General features: G+C 40.7%; 1 protein-coding gene across 2 annotated transcripts in view; it reads left to right on the plus strand.

Annotated features, from left to right (window-relative positions):
- Positions 1-18,011, plus strand: part of grid2 (glutamate receptor, ionotropic, delta 2) — a 1,226,075-nt gene that overhangs the window by 1,008,077 nt on the left and 199,987 nt on the right. For both annotated transcript variants that reach the window (XM_063046850.1, XM_063046851.1), the window contains exon 11: positions 10,799-11,111. In XM_063046850.1, coding sequence (XP_062902920.1) covers positions 10,799-11,111 — 313 coding nt within the window. The remainder of the gene's footprint in view (positions 1-10,798; positions 11,112-18,011) is intronic.

Below are 18,011 nucleotides of genomic sequence, written 5' to 3' on the forward strand. Positions count from 1 at the left end.
CTACTTCAATATTAATACCTAATGATTGAACCTTCCTAGCTAACCTTCTGTGTGGAACCTTGTCAAAGGCCTTACTGAAGTTCATATAGACAACATCCACTGCTTTGCCCTTGTCAATTTTCCTAGTAACCTCTTCAAAAAATTCAATAAGATTTGTCAAACATGACCTTCCATGCACAAATCCATGTTGACTGTTCTTAATCAGACCCTTTCTATCCAGATAATTATATATATCATCTCTAAGAATATTTTCCATTAATTTACCCACCATAGATGTCAAACTTACAGGCCGATAATTGCTAGGTTTACTCTTAGAACCCTTTTTAAACAATGGAACAACATGAGCAATACGCCAATCCTCCGGCACCATCCCTGTTTCTAATGACATTTGAAATATTTCTGTCAGAGCCCCTGCTATTTCTACACTAACTTCCCTCAAGGTCCTAGGGAATATCCTGTCAGGACCCAGAGACTTATCCACTTATATATTCCTTAAAAGCGCCAGTACTTCCTCTTCTTTAATCATCATAGTTTCCATAACTTCCCTACTTGTTTCCCTTACCATACACAATTCAATATCCTTCTCCTTAGTGAATACCGAAGAATAGAAATTGTTCAAAATCTCCCCCATCTCTTTTGGCTCCACACAGAGCTGTCCACTCTGATTCTCTAAGGTAGCGGTCCCCAACCACCGGGCCGCAAAGCATGCGCTACTGGGCCGCGAGGAAGCGATATGATTTGGTCAGCTGCACCTTTCCTCATTCCCTGTCACCGCCACTGATCAGCCATTACGCATGCGAGATCATGACCCGCGCGTCATCCGTATCAGGGCGGGAAGGCGATCAACTCCTCCAGCTTGCAAATGACGACGGGCTGAAAAGTATGTTTGACATAACATCTCTGTCGGCATTTTGGATCAAAGTCAAGGCTAAGTATCCTGAGATAGCTACGAAAGCACTGAAAACATTGCTTTCATTTCCAACATTTTTCTGCGAAGCGGAGTTTTCTGCATTGAATGCAATGAAAACTAAACTGCGGAATAGACTAGACATCAGGAACCCCCTTCGAGTATCGATGTCTCCCATCACCCTCGATAGGACAGTGTTGTTGCAGGGAAACAAGCCCAGGGCTCCCACTGATTCAGCGATATTGATGTGTTGCAATGATTTTATATATTCATACGGGGAAAATATGTGCTGTGTGTTTAATATCCAAATATTACTTAAAATGGTATGATGCTATTGACTTATAAGTGACCTATATAACCATATAACAATTACAGCACGGAAACAGGCCATCTCGGCCCTTCTAATCCGTGCCGAACGCTACTCTCACCTAGTCCCGCCGACCTGCACTCAGCCCATAACCCTCCATTCCTTTCTTGTCCATATACCTATCCAATTTTTCTTTAAATGATCATATTGAACCTGCTTCTGCCACTTCTACTGGAAGTTCGTTCAACACTTCAAGCTCCCCTGATAATTGACTTATCATTATATCCATGCGAGGAAAATATGCACTATGTGTTTAATATTAAATTCGTTAGATAAACCCTTTTAGAAACAAAATTGTGTGTATTACCCACTTATCACCTATATTCCGGTAGTGATTAACACCCACCCCGACAAACAGAATCGCCAAAAAGGATTTGCTGGGGGTGGGGGTGGGGGAGGAATCGGCAGGTCACGACGCGCTTGCGCATTGGTGCCCGCGCAAGGCTTCATGGTTATTGTAGTCTTTTGGGTAAACAACGCATATGACTGCTACTCTTGTTCATTGGCAACCCTACCCCCCCCCCCCCCGGTCGGCCAGTCCGCAAGAATATTGTCAGTATTAAACCGGTCCGCAGTGCAAAAAAGGTTGGGGACCCCTGCTCTAAGGGACCAATTTTATCCCTCACTATCCTTTTGCTATTAACATAACTGTAGAAAACCTTTGGATTTATGTTCACCTTACTTGCCAAAGCAACCTCGTATCTTTTTAGCTTTTCTAATTTCTTTCTTAAGATTCTACTTACATTCTTTATATTCCTCAAGCACCTCATTTATTCCATGCTGCCTATATTTATTGCAGATATCTCTCTTTTTCCGAACCAAGTTTCCAATATCCCTTGAAAACCATGGCTCCCTCAAACTTTTAACCTTTCCTTTCAACCTAACAGGAACATAAAGATTCTGTATCCTCAAAATTTCACCTTTAAATGACCTCCATTTCTCTATTACACCCTTCCTATAAAACAAATTGTCCCAATCCACTCCTTCTAAATCGTTTCGCATCTCCTCAAAGTTAGCCTTTCTCCAATCAAAAATCTCAACCCTGGGTCCAGGCCTATCCTTCTCCATAATTATATTGAAACTAATGGCATTGTGATCACTGGACCCGAAGTGCTCCCCAACACATACCTCCGTCACCTGACCTATCTCATTCCCTAACAGGAGATCTAGCACTGCCCCTTCTCTAGTTGGTATCTCTGTGTATTGCTGCAAAAAACTATCCTGCACACATTTTACAAACTCCAAGCCATCCAGCCCTTTTACAGTATGGGCTTCCCAGTCTATGTGTGGATAATTAAAATCTCCCACAATCACAACCTTGTGCTTACTACAAATATCTGCTATCTCCTTACAAATTTGCTCCTCCAATTCTCGCTCTCCATTAGGTGGTCTATAATACACCCCTGTAAGTGTTACTACACCTTTCCCATTCCTTAATTCCACCCAAATAGCCTCCCTAGATGAGCCCTCTAATTTATCCTGCCAGAGCAGCGCTGTAATATTTTCTCTGACAAGCAATGCAACACCTTCCCCTCTTGTCCCTCTGATTCTATCACACCTGAAGCAACGAAATCCAGGAATATTTAGTTGCCAATCACACCCGTCCTGCAACCATGTTTCACTGATAGCTACAACATCATATTTCCAGGTGGCAATCCATGCTCTAAGCTCATCCACCTTTCTTACAATGCTCCTTGCATTAAACTAAATGTATTTAAGAAATTCTCCACCTCTTACTCTGTGTTTATCACTAACGGTGCAAACAACTTTACTATCATCTTTTTCTTCCTTCTCCCCTACTTCTGTTCCTACACTCTTGTTCCCCTCCCCCCTTGTATCTATTTTAAATCCACTGGAGCCTCTCTAGCAAACCTACCTGCAAGAATATTTGTCCCCCTCCAGTTCAGATGTAAACCGTCCCACCGGAACAGGTCCCACCTTCCTTGGAAAACTGCCCATTTATCTATAAATCTGAAGCCCTCCCTCCTGCACCGTGTCTTCAGCCATGTGTTGATCTGCTCTATCTCACTACTTCTAAACCTGCCTGCACGTGGCACTGGTAGCAATCCTGAAATTGCTATACCTTCCCATTTACAGTACCTTCTCCCCCCACCTCCACTCAGGCTGGAGGAGCATATTCTCTCTGGGTAGACTCCAACCTGACTGCATGAACATCAATTTTCTAACTTCTGGTAATTTTTCCCCCTTCCCCTTAACCTTCTTTCTTTTTCCATTCCTCATTCTGGCTCCCCTCTGACCTCTTTTCTTCTCCTCACCTGCTAATCATCTCCCTCTGGTGCCCCTCCTCCTTCCCTTTCTCCCATGGTCAACTCTCCTCTCCTATCAAGTTCCTCCTTTTCAGTCCTTTACCTTTTCCATGTATCACCGCGCAACTTCTCTTCTTCACCCTTCCCCCATCCAACTAACATCCCTCTCACCCGGCATCGCCTATCACCTTCTAACTTGTACACCGTCCCCTCCATCACCTTCTTATTCTGACTTATTCTCCCTTCCTTTCCAGTCCTGATGAAGGGTCACAACCTAAAACATTGACTCTTTATTCCTTTCCATAGATGCTGCCTGACCTGCTCAGTTCCACCAGCATTTTGTATGTGTTGCTCTGGAAAATGACCATATATTTACTTTCCTGATATGTCAAATTGCCTCCTTCTGTGTAACAAAAAATGAAATAAGCATTGGCAACTACACTTTAACCTGAGATCATCATGTAAATATATTTTATTTTACTCATTTTTATTTATTTTGAAATGTATTTAAGATTCTTTCCACAAAATAGAAAAAACCCTTAGCCTAATTTTTCACGTCAAACAAGTTATCAATGCAAATATTGTGTCTAGTTCATAAAATATTTTCAACCATAGGTGAAAATTGAAGAAAATTACATTTTTAATGAAGTAGATGGTGCATACAAATGAAATCTGTAAATATTTATAATATATTTCCTTCATTGTTACATTAGTGAATTGGCAAGATAATTTGTGCTGTTTTATTAATCACTTTATTACTCTATGCTAGAGCACTTTTTGCATGATAACAGCTGGAACAAATAAATAATATACTTAATGAGCTCATTGTTAGAAGTAGACATATAGAGTTATTCAAAATATTTCAACCGCAGTCATTAAACGGTTTCAATCATGGAATGAAGTGCTAATCATTAAGTCCTTCTTCTAGAAATGGCTTTTGATTTGTGCTCAGGCCGTTTTGATTCAATGAATGAAGTTAGTCCATCAATACCTGAATTTCAAATTTTCATTCACAACACGCTGGAGGAACTCAGCAGGTCGGACAGCATCCGTGGAAAAGATCGCTCTACGTTTCGGGCCGGAACCCTTCGTCAGGACTGTAGGGGGAAGGGGCAGAGGCCCTATAAAGAAGGTGGGGGGAGGGTGGGAAGGAGAAGGCTGGTAGGTTCCAGGTGAAGAACCAGTAATGGGAAAGATAAAGGGGTGGGGGAAGGGGGAAGGTTCTTCCTCCCCCACCCCTTTATCTTTCCCCTTACTGGTTCCCTTCCCCCACCCCTTTATCTTTCCCCTTACTGGTTCTTCACCTGGAATCTAGAACATAGAACATAGAATAGTACAGCACAGTACAGGCCCTTTGGCCCACAATGTTGTGCCGACCCTCAAACCCTGCCTCCCATATAAGCCCCCACCTTAGATTCCTCCATATACCTGTCTAGTAGTCTCTTAAACTTCACTAGTGTATCTGCCTCCACCACTGACTCAGGCAGTGCATTCCACACACCAACCACTCTCTGAGTAAAAAACCTTCCTCTAATATCCCCCTTGAACTTCCCACCCCTTACCTTAAAGCCATGTCGTCTTGTATTGAGCAGTGGTGCCCTGGGGAAGAGGCACTGGCTATTCACTCTATCTATTCCTCTTATTATCTTGTACACCTCTAACATGTCTCCTCTCATCCTCCTTCTCTCCAAAGAGTAAAGCCCTAGCTCCCTTAATCTCTGATCATAATGCATACTTTCTAAACCAGGCAGCATCCTGGTAAATCTCTTCTATACCCTTTCCAATGCTTTCACATCCTTCTTATAGTGAGGTGACCAGAACTGGACACAGTACTCCAAGTGTGGCCTAACCAGAGTTTTATAGAGCTGCATCATTACATTGCGACTTTTAAACTCTATCCCTCGACTTATGAAAGCTAACACCCCATAAGTTTTCTTATTGTTGGAGAATTTGTTTTATTGGAGCCTCATATTGTTTTCTTTTCTTTTTAAATCTTTTTATTGAGTAAGTATACAAAAAAGGTAAGCCATATAAACATTAATACAATGTTAAAGTACAATAAAATTCCAAAAGATAACAATACCAAAAAGAAAATACTACAAACAATGTAATTTAAGCATAAGAAACCAAGATAACATAATAGTATACTAGATTTTATATATATCAATGGAAAAAAAAAGAAAAAAAAAACCCCCCAAAAAAAAACCCACCGTGCAACTACCTAAAAGCAAAGCAAAGCAATGGGCTAACTTGAAACCAAACAGAGTTAAACTTAAAATCACGTCCTCAATCCCGACCTCCATTAAAACAGTGAAAAAAAAACAAGAAGGGTAAATATTACATTAAATGAAAATATCGAATAAAAGGTCCCCAAATCTGTTCAAATTTAAATGAAGAATCATAAAGGTTACTTCTAATTTTCTCCAGATTCAAACATAAAATCGTCTGAGAAAACCAAAAAAAGGTAGTTGGAGCATTAAGCTCTTTCCAATGTTGTAAAATACATCTTTTCGCCATTAAAGTAAGAAATGCAATCATTCTACGGGCTGAAGGGGAAAGATTACTAGAAATTTTAGGTAGTCCAAAGATAGCAGTAATAGGGTGAGGAGAGATATCTATATTTAATACCTTAGAAATAATATTGAAAATATCTCTCCAAAAAGTTTCCAAAGTAGGGCAAGACCAAAACATATGAGTTAAAGAGGCTATCTGCCCCGAACATCTATCACAGAAAGGATTAATATGCGAGTAAAAACGCGCTAACTTATCTTTGGACATATGTGCTCTATGAACCACTTTAAATTGAATTAGGGAATGTTTAGCACAAATAGAGGAAGTATTAACTAATTGTAAAATCTGCCCCCAATCATCCACAGAAATGGTAAGCCCCAATTCCTGTTCCCAATCTACCCTAATCTTATCAAATGGAGCTTTCCTAAGTTTCATAATAATATTATAAATCATAGCCGATGCACCTTTCTGACATGGATTAAGGTTAATTATCGAATCTAAAATATATATAGGAGGAAGCATTGGAAAGGAAGAAAGTATAGTACTTAGGAAATTTCTAACTTGTAAATATCTAAAAAAATGTATTCTTGATAAGTTATATTTATTAGATAATTGTTCAAAAGACATAAGGGAACCATCTAAAAATAAATCCAAAAACCGTAAAATACCCTTAGTCTTCCAAGTTTGAAAAGCGCGATCCGTAAAAGAGGGAGGAAAAAATATGTTGCCTAAAATAGGAATCGCTAACCCGAATTGATTAAGATCAAAAAATTTTCTGAATTGAAACCAAATGCGCAAAGCATATTTAACTATCGGGTTAGAGACCTGCTTAAGGCGTTTCGAATCAAAAGGAAGAGAGGAACCTAAAATAGAACCAAGTGTATAACCCTGAACAGATTGTAATTCCAATGCTACCCATTTAGGAATAGATAGTATGTCCCGGTCAAGTAACCAAAATTTCATATGTCGAATATTAATAGCCCAATAATAAAATCTAAAGTTAGGTAATGCTAAACCTCCATCTCTCTTAGCTTTCTGTAAATGTATTTTACCCAGTCTCGGATTCTTATTCTGCCAAATAAATGAAGAAATTTTAGAGTCAACTTTATCAAAAAAAGATTTAGGAACGAAAATTGGTAATGCCTGAAACACATATAAAAATTTTGGCAAAAAAAACATCTTAACTGCATTAATACGACCAATCAAAGTTAAATATAAGGGAAACCATTTAGATGAAAGTTGAGTAATATGGTCTATTAATGGTAAAAAGTTAGTCTTAAATAAATCTTTATGTTTACAAGTAATTTTAATCCCAAGATATGAAAAGTAATTATTAATCAATTTAAATGGAAATTTATAATATAAGGGAAGATGTTTATTAATCGGAAAAAGTTCACTCTTACTAAGATTTAATTTATAACCTGAGAAAAGACCAAATTGTGCTAATAACTCTAAAACAGCAGGAATGGATCTCTCAGGATTAGAAATATATAAAAGTAAATCATCAGCATAGAGTGATAATTTATGGGACTTTAATCCCCGAGTTATCCCAGTAATATTTGAAGATTCTCGAATAGCAATTGCAAGAGGTTCTAATGCAATATCAAATAATAGGGGACTAAGAGGACAGCCTTGTCGAGTACCACGAAAGAGAGGAAAAAAAGGTGAGTTTAAGGAGTTAGTACGAACCGAGGCTACAGGGGAGTGATATAACAGTTTAATCCAGGATATAAATTTCAAGCTAAAATTAAACATTTCAAGCACCTTAAATAAATAAGGCCATTCTACTCTATCAAAAGCTTTCTCGGCATCTAAAGAAATAACACACTCAGGAACATTTTGTGAGGGAGTATAAACGATATTTAACAATGTACGAATATTATAAAAAGAGTAACGACCTTTAATAAAACCCGTTTGGTCTTCCGAAATAATAGAAGGAAGTACTTTTTCTAGTCTATTTGCTAATAACTTAGAAAAAACTTTTCTTAACTACCCTATCCACCTGTGAGGCAACTTTCAGGGATCTGTGGACATGTACCCCGAGATCCCTCTGCTCCTCCACACTACCAAGTATCCTGCCATTTACTTTGTACTCTGCCTTGGAGTTTGTCCTTCCAAAGTGTACCACCTCACACTTCTCCGGGTTGAACTCCATCTGCCACTTCTCAGCCCACTTCTGCATCCTATCAATATCTCTCTGCAATCTTTGACAATCCTCTACACTATCTACAACACCACCAACCTTTGTGTCGTCTGCAAAACTTGCCAACCCACCCTTCTACCCCCACATCCAGGTCGTTAATAAAAATCACGAAAAGTAGAGGTCCCAGAACAGATCCTTGTGGGACACCACTAGTCACAATCCTCCAATCTGAATGTACTCCCTCCACCACCACCCTCTGCCTTCTGCAGGCAAGCCAATTCTGAATCCACCTGGCCAAACTTCCCTGGATCCCATGCCTTCTAACTTTCTGAATAAGCCTACCATGTAGAACCTTGTCAAATGCCTTACTAAAATCCATATAGATCACATCCACTGCACTACCCTCATCTATATGCCTGGTCACCTCCTCAAAGAACTCTATCAGGCTTGTTAGACACGATCTGCCCTTCACAAAGCCATGCTGACTGTCCCTGATCAGACCATGATTCTCTAAATGCCTATAGATCCTATCTCTAAGAATCTTTTCCAACAGCTTTCCCACCACAGACGTAAGGCTCACTGGTCTATAATTACCCAGACTATCCCTACTACCTTTCTTGAACAAGGGAACAACATTCGCCTCCCTCCAATCCTCCGGTACCATTCCCGTGGACAACGAGGACATAAAGATACTAGCCAGAGGCTCAGCAATCTCTTCCCTCACCCCGTGGAGCAGCCTGGGGAATATTCCGTCAGGCCCTGGGGACTTATCTGTCCTAATGTATTTTAACAACTCCAACACCTCCTCTCCCTTAATATCAACATGCTCCAGAACATCAACCTCACTCATATTGTCCTCACCATCATCAAGTTCCCCCTCATTGGTGAATACCGAAGAGAAGTATTCATTGAGGACCTCGCTCACTTCCACAGCCTCCAGGCACATCTTCCCACCTTTATCTCTAATCGGTCCTACCTTCACTCCTGTCATCCTTTTTTTCTTCACATAATTGAAGAATGCCTTGGGGTTTTCCTTTACCCTACCCACCAAGGCCTTCTCATGCCCCCTTCTTGCTCTTCTCAGCCCTTCCATAAGCTCCTTTCTTGCTTCCCTATATTCCTCAATAGACCCATCTGATCCTTGCTTCCTAAACCTCATGTATGCTGCTTTCTTCCACCTGACTAGATTATCCACCTCACTTGTCACCCATGGTTCCTTCACCCTACCATTCTTTATCTTCCTCACCGGCACAAATTTATTTCTTACATCCCACAAGAGACCTCTAAACATCGACCACATGTCTCTCTGTATGTTAGATCTGGCTTTACTCCATGCACTTCTTTCACTGTTCTATTGCTCTGGGTCCCATCCCCCTCGCAAATTAGTTTAAACACTCCCGAACCATGCTAGCAAACCTACCTGCAAGGATATTGCTCCCCCTTGAGTTCAGGTGCAAACCATCCAATCTGTACAGGTTCCACCTTCCCCAGAAGAGATCCCAATGATCTAAAAATCTAAAACCCTGCTCCCTGCACCAACTCCTCAACCACACATTCAACTGCCATCTCCTCCAATTCTTACCATCTCTGTCACGTAGCACGGGCAGCAATCCTGAGAACGTCACCCTTGAGGTCCTACCAGCCTTCTCCTTCCCACCCTCCCCCCACCTTCTTTATAGGGCCTCTGCCCCTTCCCCCTACAGTCCTGACGAAGGGTTCTGGCCCGAAACGTCGACCGATCTTTTCCACGGATGCTGCCCGACCTGCTGAGTTCCTCCAGCGTGTTGTGAGTGTTGCTTTGACTCCAGCATCTGCAGATTATTTTGTGTTTCAAATTTTCATCCTTGTCCTTGATCCTTCCAATTTCTCATCTCTCCTTTTCTCCTCGACCTATTTGAATCCTACAACATCCTCTCCCTTTTCTTCTGTATTCCTAGTGCTGGAAGTTGAGCCTTTTGCTTCCCAAGCTCTGGAATTCAATGGCCAAATCTTCCCTCCTTTCCCCCAGAATTCTAGGAGGTGTAATCTGAAGACAAAGATGAGGAAGCTTTTCCTTACAAAGGTTGTTCATTCTCTGACCCAAATGGCTGTATGACTTGGTCATTAAACAGATTCAAAGTTAGGATCAATAGATCTTTGGGATTAGGCAGTATCAGTGAATATGAGGAAAAGAATCTCAGGGTTGTATGTGGTGACATGTATGTACACTGATAATAAATTTTACTTTGAATATTGAACTTTGAAATGACAGGAACTTTATCTGATTACCTATACTGCACTCTCTCTGTAACTGCAACACCACATTCTACATTCTCTTTTCCTTTACTTGCAAATGGAATAACCTGTCTTCATCCCATGTAAATAATATGTTTTTCATTTATCTTGGTCCAAGTGACTATAATAAACCAATACAAATGCCAATACCAATTACAAAAAGTACATTAGGCGCATCTCACTGAATGGAAATCATGTGTTTTACAAGTTCTTATATTGTTCTGAACTTTCCATCTTGACAAATATAAAAGTTGATGATATTCAAAAGGGATTAATTGGAAAAAGCTCACTCTGTAATTTATTATTAATAATGTTTCATAAAATTACAGCGGGCAGATGTGGGAATCTCAGCCTTGACCATTACACCAGAACGGGAGAGCGTTGTGGACTTCACCACTCGTTACATGGACTACTCAGTGGGGTTTCTTCTGAAGAAGGCAGAGAAGACAGTTGACATGTTTGCCTGCCTGGCTCCATTTGACTTCTCTCTCTGGGCATGCATTGCTGGCACAGTGATACTAGTCGGCCTACTGGTGTATCTGCTGAACTGGCTGAACCCTCCCAGGCTGCAGATGGGTTCCGTCACGTCCACCACCTTGTACAACTCAATGTGGTTCGTCTACGGTTCATTTGTCCAGCAAGGTAAGACACTGTTTTTTTCATAACTTTATCCATAGCTTCAGTCCATTGTGTTACTTCAGTTCACAGAATAAAATGAAAGGTCCCATGTCCCCTTATCCATAGTCTAGAAATTTCCATTCGCGAATCGTTGCTGAAGTGAGTTTCTCCAAGGCTGTTGTTCAGTTGTTGAGGTACTGCATCATAAATACAACAAATTAATATTTAAAAAATATATTACTATGGATATATTTGCATATAATGCATACATTTATATTGCATGCAAGTAACATTTACAAATTGTTGAGCCTGTATGTATACCTTAGAGATTTTAAGTTTAGCTTTCAGTAAAGATTAGATAGGCCGATACGGTTTTCTCTGTAACAGAGGAGAGTTTTAATTGCAGGACATAAAATTGAGACTCAAGTTATTGCATTCGCACAAGTCCACAAGCCGCTCTGTATGCTGTCTCATCATTGTCGCTGATATGCCATCAGCAAACTTAATGCTATGGTTAGAGCTGGATCCAGCAGTACAGTTGCACATCAGCAGTGGGCGGAGCATGAATCCTGGGGGGTGGGGGGCACCGGTGCTCAGCATGATGGAGTTAAGGATGTTGCTGGCAACATGGACTCTCTTGAGTTCTCTCTGTCAAGTCCAAGATCCAGTGTTGAGGGAGGTGTTGAGACCCAACAAGAACAGTTTACCCACCAGCTTCTAAGAAATGATTGTATTGAACATTGAACTGAAGTCACTGAACAGCATTTTAGGTCACAAACAACAGAAGTCTCAGCATTAGACGTAAAAAAACATCCACTGCCCTACCCTTGTCAAACATCTCAAAGATATATCATAATCTAGCCTCCACAACCCTCCGGGATGGATGTCTTCTGGCTCACTGTGTCCGTGCAGCTGACAAAGAGATACCAAGCATAACCCCAATTCCAACATTTGCTCTGGAGTTCTGCAGGTCACAGCTCTTCAAGTGCATACCCATGCACTCATTAAATGTGATGATGTTTCTGCCCCTCTCAGCTTCCCACTCCTAATGAACAAGTATCCTCCTGCCTTTCTAATTACTCCATGCCCTTGGATTTAGACCCCACTATAAGGAACCCCCCCCCCCCACTCATCCAGGACATACACCAGAAGTGTTGCATTGCAGAGCCCTCGCCATCGTCAAGGACTTCTCCCATCTGTCCCACAACCTCTTTGACCTCCTTCCACCAGGCAGGACATAACAAAGTATAAGAACAAATACAGGTAGGCTGGCCCCAGGCTGTAAGACTTTTGAACATCCTGCTACCATCAACTACACATTATTTATGAAAGTGCTGGGAGCATTATTAGTTAACTGTATGTCATATGTGCACTTTATGTGAACTGGTACATCTACAGAATATTCGTTTTTTATTATCTGTGAATGTTATTGTGTTAATATTATTTTATGTGTTGCATGTGAAAAATATATAAACACTGTGTTTTGCACCTTGTTCCCAGAGGAGCATTGTTTTACTTAGCTATGTATATATGTAGAGATGAATGACAATAAACTTGAACTTGAAATATACTGTAGGTTGGCTAATTCATAAGTTTGCAGACAGCATGAAATGCTTCTCAAAGGGTATAGGAAGATATGGCTTAGTTGGAAATATGGGCAGAGAAATGCCAGATAGGTTTTAATTTGGCAAGTGTCGGGGTAGAAGGGTGGGTTGGCAAGTTTGCAGACGACACAAAGGTTGGTGGTGTTGTAGATAGTGTAGAGGATTGTCAAAGGTTGCAGAGAGACATTGATAGGATGCAGAAGTGGGCTGAGAAGTGGCAGATGGAGTTCAACCTGGAGAAGTGTGAGGTGGTACACTTTGGAAGGACAAACTCCAAGGCAAAGTACAAAGTAAATGTCAGGATACTTGGTAGTGTGGGGGAGCAGAGGGATCTGGGGGTACATGTCCACAGATCCTTGAAAGTTGCCTCACAGGTAGATAGGGTAGTTAAGAAAGCTTATGGGGTGTTAGCTTTCAAAAGTTGAGAGATAGAGTTTAAGAGTCACGAGGTAATGATGCAGCTCTATAAAACTCTGGTTAGGCCACACTTGGAGTACTGTGTCCAGTTCTGGTCGCCTCACTAGAGGAAAGATGTGGAAGCATTGGAAAGAGTACAGAGGAGATTTACCAACATGCTGCCTGGTTTAGAGAATATGGATTATGATCAGAGATTAAGGGAGCTAGGGCTTTACTCTTTGGAGAGAAGGAGGATGAAAGGAGACATGATAGAGGTGTACAAGATAATAGATAGAGTAGATAGACAGTGCCTCTTCCCCAGGGCACCACTGCTCAATACAAGAGGACATGGTTTTAAGGTAAAGGGTGGGAAGTTCAAGGGATATATTAGAGGAAGGTTTTTTACTCAGAGAGTGGTTGGTGCGTGGAATGCACTGCCTGAGTCAGTGGTGGAGGCAGATACTCTAGTGAAGTTTAAGAGACTACTAGACAGGTATATGGAGGAATTTAAGGTGGGGGGGTTATATGGGAGGCTGGGTTTGAGGGTCGGCACAACATTGTGGGCCGAAGGGCCTGTAATGTGCTGTACTATTCTCTGTTAAATGTAAGAGGAAATTATGCAGGAAAATGGCATTGATGCACAGAATGATCTCTGAATACATAGCTCCTTGAAAAAGGAAATGTGATTGACAGGATGGTAAAGAAGCTATGCAGCATCCTTGCATTAATCTGCTTGGGTGCAGAGTATAGAAGAACCAAGTCATATTGGAGCTGTATAAAAGTTTGGTTAGGCCTCATTTGGAGAAATGTATGTAGTTCTGGTTGTCTTAATAAAGGAAGGATGCGGAGGTTATGGAGAGAATGCAGGAAAAGTTCACTGGGATTTTGCCTGGATTAGAATGTGTTAACTATAAAGGGAGAGTGGATAAACTTGAGTGTTCGCTGGAATAGTGGAGGCTGAGGGGAGATCTGATAGACTTCATGATAGGTAGAGGTAGTATATAGGTGGGATAGTCAGTCTTTTTCCCAGAGTGGAAACGTTAAATACTACTTTATGGTGAGAGGAAAGATTAAAGGAGATTTCTGAGGCATGTTTTCACCCAGAAGGTGTCTGGAAGGTGCTGCCGGGAAAATGGTGGAAGCAGGTATATTGGCAATGTTTAAGAGACTCAGGCAGGGAATGGACCACGTACAGGAAGATGAAATTCATTTAGGTTGGCACTGATACTGTGGACAAAAAGACCTGTTCCTGTTCTGTTCTAATTTCTAAGTTCTGTGCAATATCACGGTATTTAGGATATTGGGGAAACTGGCAAAAAAGAGCAACTAAGGCCAGGAGCAGATTATATTGATCAAAAGGACAGACCTAAGGTGAAAGGTGGTTTATATTTGCTGCCTCTTTTGTTCTTATATCTCTGTGTGTTGTAAATTGTGTATAAGTCCATGGTTATACACCAGCTGCATAAAACATCATTGGTAGTGATCGGCAAAGATCACTATCTATCACCCAAACAGATCCTAATTCCAAATATTGTTCAGCCCCAAGGAACCTGAACTGGAGATTTTGTGGTCCAGTGGGGCAACGTGGCATTGTGATTTGGATTGAGAAGCCACAGCTTTGCCTGGTCTCCATAATTCTACACAAGTCTAAGCACACAGGGTAGTGATCATTAATCATTTTTTTCAACTTTATGGAGATCTGGCCAACACTGGCAAGACCAGCATTCATTGCCTCCACAAATTGCTCTTGAGAAGATGAAGGCGAGTCACATTCTTGAACGTTGCAGTATTTCTGCTAATAGTATTCACCAGTGCTATTGGACTCAACTTCATATGGCATTCCAGGATTTAGACCCAGTGATGATGAAGATACAATGATGTATTTCCAAGTTAAGCTAATCATAAAATTAGTAATTGTATTTTTGGCCCAACTCATCCATGCTGACAAACAACTTGATAGGTGGTCATGTTCTCGTGCCTTCTTTGCCCACATTCTTCGTGAAAGTAGAGGCCATGTGTTTGAAAGGTCTGTTTAGAGTAACTCTTCTCTGAGTCACTCCCTCTTCCATATGGATGTATCTACAAAACTGACATCTGTTAGCATCTTCTTCTCCTCCCATATTTTCATTCTGGTATCTTCTCCTTCATTTCCAGTCCCAATGAAGTGCCTTAGCCCAAAACATCAACTGTTTATTATTTTCCAAGATGCTGTCTGAGCTGCTGAGTTCCTCCAGCATTTTGTGTGTGTTGATCTGTTGGAACTTGGCACTTGGTTCAGAAGCAGCTGAACTGGTTGAGAAAGAGCTTGAAAGAATAATGGATTCACAACCTTTGGTGCTTGAGTAAAGTGCACAGTCATCACAAAGTGATTTTATTAGATATGAAATTGTGTTGAAACTGCAGCAGACTTGATAAACCTACATCTCATCAACACCAAGTACTGCAGCCAATCAAATCTGTTTTCATCTGCTTCAGTTACACCAGATCTACTTTGTTTAGTGGAAGTATTTATCTTGCCCTGTGATCAGTGAGCAGCTGGATGCATTGTAGTGAGAATCATAGAGTCATAAAACAGTAGAGCACAGAAACAGGCTCTTCAGCCCTTTAAGTCCATGCTGAACCATTATTCTGCCTTGTCCCATCTACTTGCACCTGGACCATAGCCCTCCATACCCCTTCATTGCATTTACTTATCCAAACTTCTCTTAAATGTTGAAGTCGATCCCTTATGCACCACTTCCTCTGGCAGTTCATTCTAAAATCTGGCTACCCTTTGAGTGAAGAAGTTCCTCCTCATGTCCCCCTTGAACATTTCACCGTTCACCCTTAACCCATGACCTCTAGCTTTTTTCTCACCCAACCTCAATGGAAAAGCCTGCTTGCATTTATCCTGCCTATGCCACTTATAATTTTATATACCTCCATCAGATCTCCCCTCATTTTCCTATGGTCCAGTGAATAATGTCCTAACCTATTCAACTTTTCCCTGTACAGTAACTCAGGTCTGGCAGTATCCTTGTAAATATTCTCTGCATTCTTTAAATCGTATTGGCATCTTTCTTATAGGTAGATGAAGAGAACTGCATACAATATGCCAAATTATGTTTCACTAACATCTTATACAACTTCAATGCATTTCTTTTCTACTGTCATCAATTTTGATGAAAAAAATGGCTGTCTCTACATTGATTGAGATTTGCATTTATTTTCCTCTAAAGATATTTTCCAATACTCCCATTTAAAAAATGAGCAATGTGATTCAGACAAAACTTGATAAAATATTTTTTGTACAAGGTGCCTGAGGGTAATAATATTTTGCCAACAGTTACTTCCAGCTCATTTGGGTTTATATTCTTCCAGCATTCATTTGCATGTTTTAGCTATGTTACTTATTACGTTGCACTGAATTGTTGGCTTTGCTTTTCTCTGACAGATAGAAATAGTGGAAGACTCAAATGTCTGTAGAAACTTTCATAACCTCAAGGCATTTCAACAGCCAAATTTCTTTTGGGAGTGCAGTCATTGTTGAAATGGAGGAATGGGAAGAATTGATTTTCAGCAGAAAGGACCAGAAAATCTGCTTTGGTGAAGTTTCTTGAATGATAACTCGGGTGGGAATAACTTAACTGCATAGATTATGAGATCTTTCATATCTACTTCAGAGAGCAAACTTCAATTTGTTAACTTTTCCAAAAGACATTTTTAGCAGCAACAAAAAATGCTGGAGGAATTCAGCAGGTTGAGCCACATCTGTGGGGGCAAAGGAATTGCCGACATTTCAGTTTGAAAACTTGATTCATTGAAGTCCTGAGGCAAGGCTTCAACTCCAAACATCAACAATTTACTTCTGCCCACGTATGCTGCTCTACCCACTCAGATTCTCCAACAGAATTTTTTGTTGCTTGAGATTCAAGCATCTGTGGTGTCTTGTGTTGGCATTTGTAATATTGCTGTACACTCCTCAATTCTGCACCTATTTCTTTGAAAGAGATTTGAAGCCACAAGGTCATTCAAAGTCTAAACTATTGGATCACAGCTAATACGTATAAAAAGGAGAGGTTTTGTTATGAGAAAGATTAGCAGATTAGTAGATTCTGCCTGTAGACAGCATTTGTTAAGGGATTACTGGAACTGGAGGTCAGATTGCCAATTAAATGGATCAGAGTTGACCAAAAGCACTTACCTTAATTTTGTATTCATTTATCCCTTTGCTTAACAAAGATTTATTAATCCTGGATTAAGTTATTAATTTCCAATTTGACATTAATAATTGACCCAACTCTTGGTATTTTAAACTCTCATTTTTTCTTAGTCTGTGTTTCCTGACTTCTCTTGTGAAAGAAGTGGATTAGATCCCTGCTTTAGACATGAATGATGCAGCAGCTTATAATGTTACTGAAATTGATTGTGCAATGAAAAGTGTGCACTGCAGAGAAATATCAGTGCACTATTCGATTAGTAGATGAAAGGTGTGAGATATGCTGCAGTGCTGATTGTGTGACGGTAGGTACAACATGTCATGTTAGATAGACTGTAACTGGATTAATTGTTAGTAGGTGAGTGTCAGGGGTGTTCTTTATCGAAGATGCTGCATTTGGTAGAATGTGTTGGATGTCCATCGTTTTTGTCGATGACTTTTGTGCAGCTCATCAATTGTATGTTTTGAGGTGGCTCTGCAGTCTGATTCTAGACAGGCATGAGCGTTGACAGTGAGGGCAGGTAAACCGTCTGGCTGCTGTTGGAGCAACAGATGTGGCCATTTTTCTCCTCTCTCGAGCAGCGACCAGATCTACACAGTAACTATTCTTGAAGTTGTTGGAGGCTCGTCTCACCTGGGCACACCATCCAGTCCTGTCCTGAGCACTCTGCTCAAGCTGCTTAGGTGCAACATCAGCAGGTGCGAGATTGGCTTTCACACAGTCCT

The sequence above is a fragment of the Mobula hypostoma genome, chromosome 4 (genome assembly GCF_963921235.1).
Source record: "Mobula hypostoma chromosome 4, sMobHyp1.1, whole genome shotgun sequence".
In the NCBI taxonomy this organism is placed as follows: Eukaryota; Metazoa; Chordata; class Chondrichthyes; order Myliobatiformes; family Myliobatidae; genus Mobula; species Mobula hypostoma.